The sequence below is a fragment of the Mustela nivalis genome (genome assembly GCF_964662115.1).
Source record: "Mustela nivalis genome assembly, chromosome: 12".
Lineage (NCBI taxonomy): Eukaryota > Metazoa > Chordata > Mammalia > Carnivora > Mustelidae > Mustela > Mustela nivalis.
The window spans coordinates 34,025,938-34,041,471 of NC_139031.1; the positions used below are offsets into that span (position 1 = coordinate 34,025,938).

Genomic DNA, 15,534 nt, shown 5'->3' on the forward strand with positions numbered 1-15,534 from the left:
GTAGTTCAGGGTTCCTGCATATACTACTCCATAGACCAGTTGCATTAGAATCTTCTAGAGAGTCTAAAATATTTTGATTTTCCAAAATCCCATCCCCTCCAAAGTTTTGCCCAATGGTCTGGGATGGACCCTAAATTCTCCATTTTTTAAAAGGTTTTCAAGGAATTGCTTGCATTTGGAAATCATGGGACTAAATGAAGTCTAAGACTGTGTAGGAGACTAGGGATTGTTACTGATTAAGGCAAATACATTTTCCTATAATAAAGAGAAAACCTAGTTTTTGAGAAACTAAATCTTTAATCACATTGGAATCGCCAGTTAGTGTGTTTTAAATGTCTGTCACATGCTTGGTTCTATGGGAAGAAAGGCAGAATATGAAGAGAATGACTTTATTCCTTGTGGGGTTTCTTTCTTTTTTTTTTTTTTTTTTTTTGGGTTTGTTTTTACAAAGATATTCTATTGAAGAATTTACTAGAGTTTTTCTGCGAGACAACAGATTTTCCTCCTGTCAGCACATCAGAATGCTCAGTGCATTCCTTGGTTTATCACTTGAGAACTTGCAGTAGCACTCACAGTAGAAGATATCAAGGTGGCAGTTTTTACAGCAGTGCAAGTGTTAGCATCAGAAGTGTAAGAATTGATTCACTGTGCAAAGGAATCTTCTGCCTATTTTGTGTTATGATAATGCTTACCTACTAGGTACCACCTGTTTTACATCTATACTGATAAAACTATAAAAATTGGCGTGATCATGACACCTGGGTGGCTCAGTCTATTAGGCGTCTACCTCCGGCTTAGGTCATGATCCCAGAGTCCTGGGATGGAGTCCCACACTGGGCTCGCTTAAAGCCTGCTTCTCCCTCTGCCTGCCACTTGCACTGCTTGTGCTCCCTCTCTATTTCTCTCTCTCTGACAAATAAACAAATAAAGTATTTTTTTTAAAAATCGGCACAATCAAACAACAAAGGCTTTAAAAAGAAAATAGCCACCAAATGTCTTTAGGTAAGCCAGATGAGACTGAACTGTTATCTGAATGTAAACAGGGACTTTCTCATTTTAGGACTAAACTATCAAGCTCAGAATGCTTGGGCCAAACAGCCAACAAACCATGGTCTTTAAAAAAAAGCTTCTACTCCTCTACTGAACTTCTTTTTTTTAAATTAATTAATTAATTTGTGATTTACATTTTTTTCATAGCTATTTTTTAAATTTATTTTCAATGTAACAGTATTCATTATTTTTGCACCACACCCAGTGCTCCATGCAATCCGTGCCCTCTATAATACCCACCACCTGGTACCCCAACCTCCCACCCCCCCCTGCCCCTTCAAACCCCTCAGATTGTTTTTCAGAGTCCATAGTCTCTCATGGTTCACCTTCCCTTCCAATTTCCCCCAACTCCCTTCTCCTCTCTAACTCCCCATGTCCTTCATGCTATTTGTTATGCTCCACAAATAAGTGAAACCATATGATAATTGACTCTGCTTGACTTATTTCACTCAGCATAATCTCTTCCAGTCCTGTCCATGTTGCTACAAAAGTTGGGTATTCGTCCTTTCTGATGAAGGCATCATACTCCATAGTGTATATGGACCACATCTTCCTTATCCACTAACAATGAAAATACAGAAAGGGAAATTTAGAGAATCGATTCCATTTACTATAGCACCAAGAACCATAAGATACCTGGGAATAAACCTAACCAAGAGGTAAAGGATCTGTACTCAAGGAACTACAGAACACTCATGAAAGAAATTGAAGAAGACACAAAAAGATGGAAGACCATTCCATGCTCTTGGATTGGAAGAATAAACATTGTTAAAATGTCTATACTGCCTAAAGCCATCTATACTTTTAATGCCATTCTGATCAAAATTCCACCGGTACTCTTCAAAGAGCTAGAGCAAATAATCCAAAAATTTGTATGGAATCAGAAGAGACCCTGAATCGCTAAGGAAATGTTGAAAAACAAAAATAAAACTGGGGGCATCATGCTACCTGATTTCAAGCTTTACTACAAAGCTGTGATCACCAAGACAGCATGGTACTGGGATAAAAAACAGACACATATACCAGTGGAACAGAGTAGAGAGCCCAGATATGGACCCTCAACTCTATGGGCAAATAATCTTCGACAAAACAGGAAAAAATATACAGTGGAAAAAAGACAGTCTCTTCAATAAATGGTGCTGGGAAAACTGGGCAGCTATATGTAGAAGAATGAAACTCGACCATTCTCTTACACCGTACACAAAGATAAACTCCAAATGGATAAAAGACCTCAAGGTGAGACAGGAATCCATCAGAATCCTAGAGGAGAACATAGGCAGTAATCTCTTTGATATCAGCCACAGCAACTTCTTTCAAGATATGCCTCTACTGAACTTCTAATAGGGTCTTTTCATTCCTAAGACACTGCCCTCTTGTGCATGCTTAAAAACATTCCAGGCAACTTTTGCTCTGAAAAGAGTACTCCAGGTCATTTATTAATGTCCCTGAGATTTAAAATTAAGGAGGAGGAAATGTTAACAGTAATATCCAGTGTTTCTTTCAATTCTTCACATAAAATAGCAGCAAGTAAGGTGGGGAAACTTGTTTGTTCGCTTTGGATTCTTTCCCAAATAGGCTAGAGTGCAAGATCGAGCACAGTGGATTCTCAAAGTTCACAGAGGCTGAGGATTGGCCTGATTATTTTGAGACAACCAAGTTGCAAGGTTTCAGGCGTTATACTTCTATAATTTGTCAGGCCATGAAAGTGAACCAAGCATGCTGGGAGGAGGTGGATGCAGTCAGTAAGACTGCTGACTTCTCACCAACACAAACTAACCCCTTCACTTCTATCATGAATGTAGTTTTGCTGTTCTCTACCTGTTATCATTGATGGAGGACAGCCTGTGATGTTAAAAAAAAAAAAAAAAAAGAAGAAGAAGAAGAAGTTTCTTCTTTAAAAAATATTAGTCAAGAGGTAAACTTTATTGAAAGTTGGAAGCTGTTAACTTATGCTATACTTAGCAGATGACAATGGTAGCCTGATTCAGAATAAGAACAGGATTTGGAAGGAAGCCTACAGAGATCTCTCCATGTTTTCGAACTGGGAATTTCTTGAATTTGAGGGTTCATGAAGATCTCAGGATGCATACTTCGAGAATGTCAAGGGTCTACTATAATTAGTTCTCATGAGTGGTTTCTTCCTTATCTAATCAGAGATATAATTTTTATCTTAAAAAATCTACTACACTATAGCAATTTATTAATATTTATTAAGTGCCTTTGGGAAAAGTAACTTAGTGCCCAACCATAATTTAACTTAAAATGCGTTAGATTCTTATAATGAGCTTATATGATTTTCTTATTAAGGTAGGGTGACTTAAATATTTTTGAAAGAACAATTCATTATACTTCTGTTTGATCATTTCAAAATGCTGAACTTCCAAATTCAGCATTATTTAAATAATCATAATCAGCACAACTTGAGATCTCCATGAAAAACTGGCCATTTAGTATAACTATCCCAAGCAATTCTAGTTTGAATATTCATCTTCCAATGAGTTTTCTGGAAAATCTGACAAAAGGATTTAAGGAATGATGGCAACCATTCAGATGGTGATTTTTTTTTTTTAATATTTAATTTATTTATTTAACAGAGAGATCACAAGTAGGCAGAGAGGCAGGCAGAGAGAGAGGGGTAAGCAGGCTCCACGCTGAGGAGAGAGCCCAATGTGGGGCTCGATCCAAGGACCCTGAGATCATGACCTGAGCCGAAGGCAGAGGCTTTAACCCATTGAGCCACCCAGGCGCCCCCAGATAGTGATTTTTAAAGAGCCACCTGTAAGTGTTATCAGTAACAGGAGAATGCTAGCTAGCACTCAACAAAATACCCCAGGGTTCTAAGGAGCCCAGATATTCAAGAGCAGAGCTCCTTTCATACTAAAACTACAACTTAAAAAAGCAAGATGGAAACTTTTCTTGGGGCAAGATAGGAACTAAATATCAGATACTGGATTGTAACAAGCAGCACAGTTTTCCTATTTTGTTGGTAAGATGATATGCTGGAATATCTTTTAGGATCAAGATAGAATTAAGTAATTACAGGCATTTAAAATTCCTCTTTTCTCAATCTGTGACTGAAGGGATAGAGATTAAGCAAACTGGACAAGATTACATGATGAGAGAAAAGAACAGGATGAGAAAGGAAGAAAGAGTATAGTAGAAAAGGTGAAGGTAGCAGAGAAATTTTAAGAAAAACAATTGGAAATGTAGAATGCAGGATGATAGAAACATGAATAGAATCCATTGAGGAAACACAAGGAATCTTAAATGTAAGTGATTTTCAAAATAATTTCACTTTTTGTCTTTAATCATGTATTCACACTGTTCACTTTGTCATTCAATTTAGTTTGTACACCACCTCCAAACATCTCAAGATAAAATTCACAGCCTAAGTCTTAAATCCTATGGAGAGCTCCCTTAACAATATTAATGTTCTACTTCTTCCTTCCTCTCACTTTAGTTAAGATGGAGAAGTCAAGGGAATATGTTCTTAGAATCATAGTGGATTACACAATGAAACACGTGCTTGGGTAGGTAAGAAAAGAGAAAATTTAACCTCCTGGAAAGCAGTTTTCTTCCAGATTTAATTTATGGGAACTCAGTATTAGATATGCAATACACATTTACTTATGCAATTAGAGACACACAGAAATCTGAGAAATAAAAGTACATTTACTAATTCTCAATTTTCTACTTAACATTAACATTATAGTACATCCCTCCCCCTTCATTATTGATCACCTTAGTACTGCAGATCCTAAGAGTTACTGGTGAATGACAAAGAAAGAAGGAGATTAAAAATCACCAATGTTGCAACTCAACATTGTATGTATGAAAATGGTCATCCCCATGAACATTGCTTGTTATGGTTGACAAGCTCCATCTTTTAAAACCTGCTCTGTTCCTTGACCTTCCTTGATATATTAAATGCTTATTTGTTTCTTCCTTTCCCCCTCCCCCCTTTTCTTTTTACTTCTTGCTCTAAAAAATGTGGATATTACTGAGCTCCTCTTGGTAAATCATCTTTCCCAGAAACCTTCACTTTCATGTATTTATCTATCACTTCTGGATTATTTCACAAATATTTGTCTCTGGCTATAACCTCTCTGGCAAGTTGTAATTTTCTAAATGTTTGCTATTTCAACTTACTTTTCTTGCCATTACCTCAAACTCAACATGTCTAAGGCCCAATTCATCATATGCCTATCGAAACAATTATTTAAAAGTTTATCCTTATTTCAGCTCCCTCTCAATTCCCCTCCCCCCAAACATTCTCCAAATGCTCCACTGTCGAATACATGATTAAAGACAAAGATCTCCACTGTAGATCTTCACAAAACATTGCTCTGATCATATCACTTGCTTATCAAAAGACTTTCAGGTCCCGGCTACCTAAACCATACAGGACATACTTGTTAGCTTGGCATTTAGGGCTCATAGCATTTATACAAGTATTTATTGAGCTCTATTATTCACCAGGCATCATTAGGCACCAGAGATGAGCAGGACATTCATAGTACCTGCTGTCATGGAGCTCAGAGTCTGGTAGGAAAGATAAATATTAAAATGTAAGTTTATGTGTGGCAAGTGTGAAATATGGATGCTTTGGGGGTCTCTAGAAGGGAGAGATACTTGAGTAGTACCTAAAACACTCACTGCTGCTTTCCTATAAATTAGGCATATGTAGTGAATAGTGAAAATTATGACCAAACAAAAGTAACCATATTATAGAATATGTGTAACTTTGGATTAAATATCAATTTTCTAGAGCTTATCATAGTGGGAATTACTTATTAACTTATTATAAGTGCAAGGATTTACACTAGTTACTTTATATAATATTCTTTTTAGTCTTCATAACAATCTTGCAAGATAGGTATCCTTATTCCGTTTCTAGAGATGAGGTAAAAGCCTCCGAGAGATGGACTTCAAGGACTCTACCCAAAGTCCTACTAACTGATTAAAAGCAAGGTGAGCTTCAGACTCAAAACACATGTTCTTTCTCCTATATGCCACGATTAGATCATACACAAGTTTTCCACATAATGATACTTAGCAGTGATAGACTGGACATCCTAGAGCCTCTTCCACAGGGTGTCAGCCTTGAGCAGCTGGCTACAGGTGGCAACATCACAATATTTTGGGAAAGGTTTTGTTCTATAACATTCTTGTAAAACTACCTATTTCATGCTGCCTTTTACGAAATGTTCTCTACTGTAATGGGAAAATCAGAACTATACAAAGCATAATCAGTCCTTGTGAATAGTTTTTAAGTTAAACTTTTAAAAATTTATAATTTATGATATCAAAACAATGTATTAGAGATACCGCTTAACTTTTTGATACACAGGAAATATGAATAACAAAAAAGGTAAAAAACTACTATTAAATTTTCTGCATCACAGTACATTGCCCTACTTAAACCATACTGCCAATTTCTTTATTATGTTACTTTCAGTTTTTGAAACAAAACATGTTTTAGCTTCTAATTCTTACATACTAGAAATCAGAAATTACATTGAAGAGGAAATATTCAATAGTATTCTTTACCAATGTATGCATGAACTTTTATAATTTCCTAAACATATTTATCAATGTCTAATTTTAGACCTACAATTAGTATTTTCTCCTAGGATATATATTTCATTATTCATATTTTATATCTTATTCTTTGATTTTTTCCTAGAACATGAAATTTTAGAAGTGCTGATCAATTTACTGCAGAATTTGTTTTGTCAGCAGATGTTAATTTTAGCATTTTGAACTGAAGAAGTAGAGAAAGATAGAAATTTGCTAAATTGTATCATATCCCAGCATATTTTAATGTAGATTATCAAAGTAAATACATAGGTAAAGTAATTCTTTGTGCAGTTTATATTTCTCCTAAAATTAATTTATAAAACTAGTTCAAGGCATTAAACAGAACAAAGTTTCCCCAGATAATGATAAATGATACTTGCACAGTGGTTTCCATGTATAGGGGATTTAATACTTTGATTCCAAAACATTATTTTTGGCTATGGTAGGTTAATTAAAACGGGTTTTGTAACTAAAAACAAACAAACAATCATACTCCTTAACTCTTAAGTTAAAACCCAGCAAGAAACAGCTATTCCTGAAAAATTAAGATGCCTATAACTTACTTGAAAAAAAAAAATAAATCTCTAAGCACAGATTGTAATATTTTGCTGATCAGTTCCCCTAAGGCCTTTATTTTAAAAAATGTTGAGTGGCTTCCTTAAACTTATGTAACTAGTTTGTGGCAGAGTCAGAATAAGACCCCTAAGTTTAATTTACTTTTGCTTTTTATTCTTTCAATCTTCAACTATTTAACACAGTTATTTTTAAAAAGTTTAATTACCTATTAGAAAAGAGAACCTTAGATTTTTAACCTACAATGAAGGAAGTGATTACAGTACTATATACTAATATTCATCTAAGATAGCAAAGCAATGTCATTTACCTTAAATTTACGTCTCTGCTCTGCACAGCTGTTGAAGAACCACAAGTCTGTCTCATGGCTGTAAATGTAACAAGAACAATAATGCGACCAATTTTCATACCTAAACTAAATTAAGTAGATTTGTCATAGGCTAGAAAACTGATAATGTATTTTACAAAAAAATTTTAAAATTTACAGACTATGGAAATGTGCATGTGTGCATATGCATATGCAAATGTGTGTCTCTGTGTACGTGTGTGTTATTAAATAGAGTAGAAGCAATTTAATCTGGAAATTAGTTTCATGAAGTTGAAAGCATTACTTATTCTCTTTGGCTAACTTTTCTTTTTACGGACCACTATGGGGATACCAAGCTTAGGAAGTGTTAGGAATAGATATTAATAAGTATCAGAAATCAAGATAAGAGCTTGATTTCAAGATAAGTTATAGTATGTTTTCTGGTGTACAAAGTAAACATGTAAAGAAGAAACATCTGGTGATGTTTAGGTTGATATCAGCTCCCATTTGCATCACAATCTTTATATATTCTTCATCAATATGTCATTAATCAATCTACCTACTGATTGAACCTATTCAACTGGTGTTTTATGTAATGAATAGAAAATGTAGACATGTTTCAAATACATATATTCAGATACCTGTACATGAAAGTGAAATTACTATACAATTGATACTCAAGCTTGTCAGATGTGATTTTTTCTTTCCATTTTTGTATCAGATAGGCTAATACCTATGCCATCTGTAGCACAAAACCCTGAAAAAATGTAAATGAGAAAGTAATAGATAAATACTAGTCTGCTAGAAATAGACTCTTTACCATGTCACACTTCAAATCTGGTTACCTCTTCTCAACATTTAAAAGAAATCAGTTGAGTGTAACAAGACCTAATATTGTTCTTGTGACTTGAGCCATCAAAACAGATTTTTAAAAAATTGTATTTTTTCAAACTTTATGAAATAGTTCTCCATCAAAACTATATTTTAAAGCAAAAAGCACATACTCTCCTTCGGTCCTTCAAAAACGTGGTATGCCTGAAAAAGCACAAATCACCATGATCTATTATCAGCACCAAATACCTAGCCTTTGCAACTGCAGATTTTGAAACAGGTTCAATTATCTTTATGAATTTTAAGAAATAATCTACACCAACTCTATTTTCAAAGATTGGTTAAACTCTTAGTGAAGCAGAAAAAGAACCAGACTGTGAGAAAATCATAAAAGTTTTAAAGTGTTAATTTCATACTAAATGGTTAAAATTTTTAACAAAAATATTCAACCCGTTTTTTTAACATAAGTGGTAATAGTGCATGCAACTCACATTAAATAGCATTTGCGGATGCAAGGATAAGCATTTCCTAATATCCTCATTTAACAGCATATGTAAACTAGTATAAAATGCTATTAGGTTTTAAACACAGTCCCAGTAATGTTTATAGTTGCTAAACTTAACAAATATCAAATACTATGAAATACTAAAACTTTAGGCTCACATTATATTAATAGCAGTGTAAACTTTCGTAAACAGCTAAGTCTCATTCACTATTTCTAAATTCTCATTCATAAAAACCAACTGTTCATTCCTAGGACATTTTGGCATTAGACCTGATTAAAATACAAGATAATGAAAAAATGCTATAGTTTTAGAATTTATACAATGGTGATATGTTAATATTAATATGCATCATAAAACACTAAATATAAGTGACACAAGAAAAGTCTTTGTAGTAATGTTTAGCACCTGAAATTGTTAAAAGGTATTTAAATTCCTTTCAATCACCTTTTCACAATACGAATAACATCTGGTACATGAGCAACAATTTCTGATTTTAAAGTCATTAATATTCCTACATTATATGTATTATCTAAGAAAAAGTATGTATATTTTAGTTAAAGAAAGTATCAAATCTTGCCCTCCAATACAATAACAACCCCCCCCCCCCAAAAAAAAAAAGACAAAAAAAGAAAGAAAAACTAAAGCCCAACCATTCTTTCCAGAGATGCCCTGGTAACCAGCAATAAAGAAACTTCTACTGGACTTAGCTTTGGGGAGGAAGGAACAGCTACTTTGTCTACTTTGTCAGAGACATGTTAAAACAGAAGTAGGACAATATGAATGTAGACTTTTTCCAAAAGTTGAAACAATAAACTCCTACCTTTGGCTTATGCAGCCAGCATCTAAGCCCCCTTTGCTATCCCAACAACAGTGCAAAATCTCCCTCTGAAGCCACAGTGAGGGAAACATTTCATGTGCTATCTTCTGTGACTTCTATGTAAATTTTTCTCTGTCATGCAAATGTATGGAGAGGCTGTCTTGGAATTAGACAATTCCAATGGAAAGACTCCAATCACTGGCATTACTTGGGGAGAGATGATGGTGAGGAAAGTGTGTCACCATAAAATTGCTGATTAGTTTAAACAAAAGAGTGTGACATTTATTATTAAAAAAAAAAAAAAAAAGAATCTTAAACTCAGGCTGTTTCAATACAACTTTTGCAACCATGGCAGATGTTTGAACTTTAGACTACTGGAACACATCCCCTTTCCACAAGTCCTCCTTCTTCCCACCCACCTCCCACAAATGGGTTTGTACCCAAGAATACATAGTCTCATCTCAAATTTGTCTAGGGACCAAAAATTTAATCCAGTTTTCACATAATAAGTAGTTTCTGGATTGTGTAGATTAGTGGCCTGTAATTCTGTCATACATACTAAGCTTTAGGAGGCCATCTTATATAAGACTTAGTTACTAACCTCTAGGAGTACACCTGAAAATGAAAATAGACAGCTAGGCCATTAAAAAAAAAATCCAAGATTATTTTGGTAAAATAAAGAAACAAGAAAGATGCTTACTTTTTTTCAAACTAAGCTTGCCTTATTAGACATGTACATAGCACATGATGCAGGAAAAAACATTGCTTATCTTTCAACAGAGCTTATAAACATTTTGAAAGATGTTCTATGTAACTTCAGATTCTACCTTCTAAACATTTAATAATTACACCCTAAAAATGTTTCTTCCCCCCAAACAACGTCCTACGTACTCTGGGTAAGATTATATAAAACAATGGTTATATTACGTAACAAAAAGTTACTTTAAAGGACATACATACTATCAGTTTCACAGGACAAACATAGTGAATAAGGACAACAAACTCCAGAATGTGTTTTTATAACTGTAGCAACAGCAATAACTCCTTGGCAAACTCAAATAGTTTTTTTGGCAACTCTGGAGGTTTTCTGCATTTGTCACTTGGATACAACTGCGGAGGGTTGTCTAAGATTGCTTTGTCTCCTTCCATGCCATCTTACTATGGCTTTGCTTTTAAAGAAATTTCACATTTTACTTTAACTTGTTTGTGAATAAAATTCTGTTAAAATCCCACAAGTGAGTCTTATACAAAACTTCTCAAGCCTACGTTTACCAAACGTGCTTTTTAATATAATTTTTATAATAAGTGGCCTTGTAGACTTCTGAAATCTATGGGAATAGAAATTTTGTTTTCCTTTCAAGAAGATAAAATGAGCTCTCTCTTTGAATTAAAATTACTGACATACAAATGTAAAAATTTTCTGAATATAGACAACTGGGTCTGCACATTTGTTATCATTATGAGCATCTTTTAAAATAAGATCCCAAGGACAAGAATGCTTTACTAACCTGCAGTGGTCTCTGTTTATCACTGCTCTTAGGAGATTTCAATCCACTTGTTTGCTGCTGTAAGAGAAGTTGTCTTGCTGCTTGGAGAGCCTAGAAGTAAAAAGGGAGCAATATCTAAATACTTTGTTGACAGGTAAATTGATTATCAATAACTGATTATTGCTTAGTTAATAGTAAAATGCTTCAATGTATGAGAACCCCTTTCCCATCCTCCTTTCTAGAAAGAATTATCAAGGATCTTCTAATGTGAAATAAAAATTCCACATGTCACACAAATACAACTTTACTTAAAGTCATGGTGATACATGTAATCCTGCAGGAAATAAAGTTAATTTGTTTAAAGTGCTTAAAGAGGAAAAAATCATAAACTGCATCAATAACCTCATTTCCACAAGGAACTTGTCTTTGAGTGTTCAACTAAAATGCCCACTCCCTTTTAAATTATCATTCAATTTGCATTTTCATATTACAATTTTGAAGCAAAAGCAGTAGACTTCAAGTGTTACCGGAAGCTGTAATTAAATTTGACAAATCAACATCAGATTATCTTGAAAGTGAATTAATAAGGATTTTCACTAAAGATTAAAAACACTTTTTTTTGTACTTACAATTCAAGGGGAAACCTCTCCTTTGACAAAATAAAGTGCAGTTTTAATGCCAAATAAAATTGAGTGGTTTTCATTTGCATTCTTAGCAAAATCAGAGAACAAAGAAATTACCACTCAACCAATCAGGTTTGTTTCTATGTGTGACAGAATACCAATCAAAATAGAAGATGTTTTCATTTATTTTTATGTTTTCTTTTTCCCCATTCAGGAAAATAAAACTTAACATAAGAAATTAATGTAAGCGTTTCTTTTACAGGAGGAGGGACAGCTTGATGAGTGTATTATATAAACTTATATAAAATGAATGCCATAAAAAACACATATTGAGATGTTTTAAAAGCAGTCGTGTAAACTAAAGGGAAAAAAACTTTTTAACAGCTTCTACTTTGCAAACTCGTTTTTTTCTCTCAATAACTGAGTTCAATGAACACTAAAGATGAAATTTTTCAGCATATATGACTAAAATAAATCATTGCCCTCTTCTGTTTTTCAGTGTTTTAGAATACGAGGTAAATTCTTCACGATGGGAGAAATATCTTAGATCAATATTCTACTATAATAATTGAGATTCCAAGCTGATAAAAAGTACAATTTTGATTGGAATCAATGATCTGGTTTTTAAGAGAGTTTCTAGTATCCATGACAACAGTTGCTTTGACAAGATGTGCATATGGCATTACACTGCCAGCTGGTGTGAACAATGTTTGAACTACTGCATTGAGATGCTGCGCAAACAGAAAAAGTTGCCACGTCTTAACCCTCAGGGAAGGCAGTCATCCCCTGATCAATTATGAAAAGACAGAGAGAGGGCTGCTACAGTCTGGCTCCAAGCAAGTTTTCTGAGAAGGCAGGCAGACATAGAAACCAGAGTAAACACACTGAAGGCACTAGCACCGTCCCCTAACAACACTGATTTGTCTTCCCGGAGCAGGATCTGGCATAGTTTGTAAAGCACTCTTCTTACACTGGGAGACACACTCACTCATAGCAATCTTTTGTGTTTTTTTTTTTTCAATTTTTCAAGTAATTAACAACCTAAGAGTTTCTAAGGATGACACATTCCAGTGAACACAGGCAATTTTATTAGAAAGTTCACTTTGAAAAAAAAAATAAATAAAGGAAGACCAAATAAAAAATTCCACAAATATTTTAGTGTCGCAAAACTTAGTTTAAAATATTTCAGTTACTATTCTAAATAATACTGCTCTCCTTTTTTACTTGCAACCTATGAAATAACTCCAAATGACATTTTTCAAGTGGAAATTACTATAGGGTGACTTAGGCTGTGTTGTGTCTATGTGAAACTCTCAAAAAAAAAAATCAGTCATCTATTTTCACCTTCGATGCCAAAATTCACTCAAATTTTGCCTAATTTTTTTCACAAGATTGTTTTTTTCCCCTTTGAGTTCATTAGTTTATTTTGTATACATGGAGCCTTAGTTAGTTGATATTTAATTCTGTAACCATTTATTATTCTTAAAGGACTCTAATGAGCAGATTCAGATTCAGTTCTGAATCTTGAAATCATGAATGGCTGGGACTGACAGCACTCTTAGAAATCATCTCCTCTGATGCTCTCAGTTTAGCAAATGAGAATAATGAGATCTAAAGTATCAAGTGTTTTGTTCAAGGTCTCCTGCTTCCAGGCCAGAGTGCCATACTGTTTCTGTCCCATCAAAGAAACCATTAGATGACAATGAGTAAAACTCTAGTAAAGGAGACACATGGCACCATGATGAATTATTTTCACCTGCAAAGAGAATATCCATCCATCAAAACCTAAAGGAAAAACTACAATATAATCTTTCTATGTTTGAATTTGTAAGTATTTTTGACTGGAACAACTACCACTGAACGTACATTGTTTTTGTGGCTAAGTGTTCCTGCCGTCTTTGACTTGGGTTTCGCCATGTACTCTACCAATACCTGATGGAACTCTACCAAACTCTTCTAACACTCTGATCATCTGATCAGTTATCACAAACAAACTGAAAATTCTAGAGCTAGACACAAGCCTTACCGATTGTTTAGCCTAGGCTTCAAATCACATAGACAAGTAACTGAAGAAGCAATATGATAATAATTTGATTAAAGTCCAAAGCAGTAGCACAGTTTGGTCAAAATTTCAGGCTCTTGTCTCCCAAGCCTAGGGACCTATTCATTTTATCACCCTGCATGATGTTCATTTGGCTTAACCTAAACAAGTAATCCAATGGAATATGTAACACCCAGTGGCTATAGATAAACACTGGAAAATTAGATCTATTAGATCTGCAGCTCACAAAAATTTCACTGGACAAAAGCATGCATGTACAGTGTTTCTAAAGGAGTAGTAATTATAATGGAGTATGACCAATGGCCAGTTAAAGTTTTAAAGTACCCTGATTTCCATATACATTTAGAGAAATCTTTAAAAATAGTCCAGGATCACCTTCAATACAAATTCTTATGAAAAAGGACCACTTGCCTATCTCAGCATTCTTTAAGTAGCAGTGGAGACTGCAGTAGTAAACATAGAGGTGGGAAGACAAAAAAACAACTCCATGAGATCAGGATGATTTAAAACTCTCAGGCAGGAATCTTTGGCAGTTTGTGTTCTCACTACAGGCATCACGTGGCATTTTTTATCCCCAGTATTCTGGATACCATTTTAGGACTGAATTTCAATAAACAATTGCTCAGAGATGTTTGGTTCATCTTTGTAATTTATTATTGCAGCGATGCAAAAGATGAAAGATTATGAGAAAGGTACTTTCATCAATAGAAGGTGTTAGGTGTCAAATTACATAAAATATTAATTTGAAAATCACTTGCCCACTTCAATTGGTAAATAGACAAGATAAATTCCAGGGCCAGGCATTAAGTTCTATGAGCTGTTTATATGGTCACACTCTGCAAAAACAAAACAAAACAGAAAAAAAAAAAAAACTTGGAACAAAAGGCAAGAGATGTTTACAAAATCTCCTTTAATACTGACTGAGTGTGATTCTGGTGAACAACAAGAAAGAGGTTTCTAAGGCAGCCAAACCATATTTAGTTTCCAAAAACACATTTGTTTTGAATTAAGAGTACACTTTACTTAATGAAGTGATCTAATTTTAGTAAAGTTAAAAAAAAATTAAGGTAGGACATTTTAAAAATTGGAATCAGATTAAAATATCTTGAAAAGATGAATAAAAATCTTTCTAATAGATTAAAGATACACTTTTTATTAGGCTGCAGAGGTGTATGGGAATGTGCAAGTTTTTGGGAACTCAGTGCATCTTGCTTTAAAAAATGTGTTACATTTTATGTTAACTAACTCGAATTTAAATAAAAACTTGAAAAATATTTATGCAAAACACCATTTCTAATAGTTACTGTCTAATTTCAAATAAATTAAAATTATGCAAGAAAAACAAAAGTTCTTATCACCCTTCCACAACATAGTAACTTTATGCTACCTATGGTTCTCATACACAGAGAGTAACTCTAGTGAGGAGGTCATTATGAGAATTAAGAGTAAAAAAAAAGCTGTGTAATCTGTCATATCAATACTGTTTTCTTCTTGAAGAACACTGAAAACTTTCACCACGACGGTAATTGTTTGAGAATAGTTTAGAAACACCCAGTGAAACCAAAAATGTTCAGTATTCTAATGTTTATAAATAACTTTTTTTCAAAGTAAATATATGTATATTTTGGGAGAAAACAGATATCACTCATATCTCTCCCCATAAAAATAGGAATGCTTAACCTATCAGCCTGTTGCATT

At 34.0% G+C, this 15,534-nt stretch overlaps 1 protein-coding gene across 40 annotated transcripts in view; it reads right to left on the reverse strand.

The window, feature by feature from the left end:
* FOXP2 (forkhead box P2) overlaps positions 1–15,534 on the reverse strand; it is a 547,754-nt gene that overhangs the window by 144,209 nt on the left and 388,011 nt on the right. For 32 of the 40 annotated variants that reach the window (XM_082692999.1, XM_082692975.1, XM_082692972.1 and 29 more), the window contains one exon: positions 11,173–11,262. In XM_082692999.1, the coding sequence (XP_082549125.1) occupies positions 11,173–11,262 (90 nt within the window). Of the gene's footprint in view, positions 1–7,513; positions 7,572–11,172; positions 11,263–15,534 lie in introns of all 40 variants that reach the window. The other 8 variants (XM_082692990.1, XM_082692989.1, XM_082692993.1 and 5 more) reach the window with 1 other exon arrangement.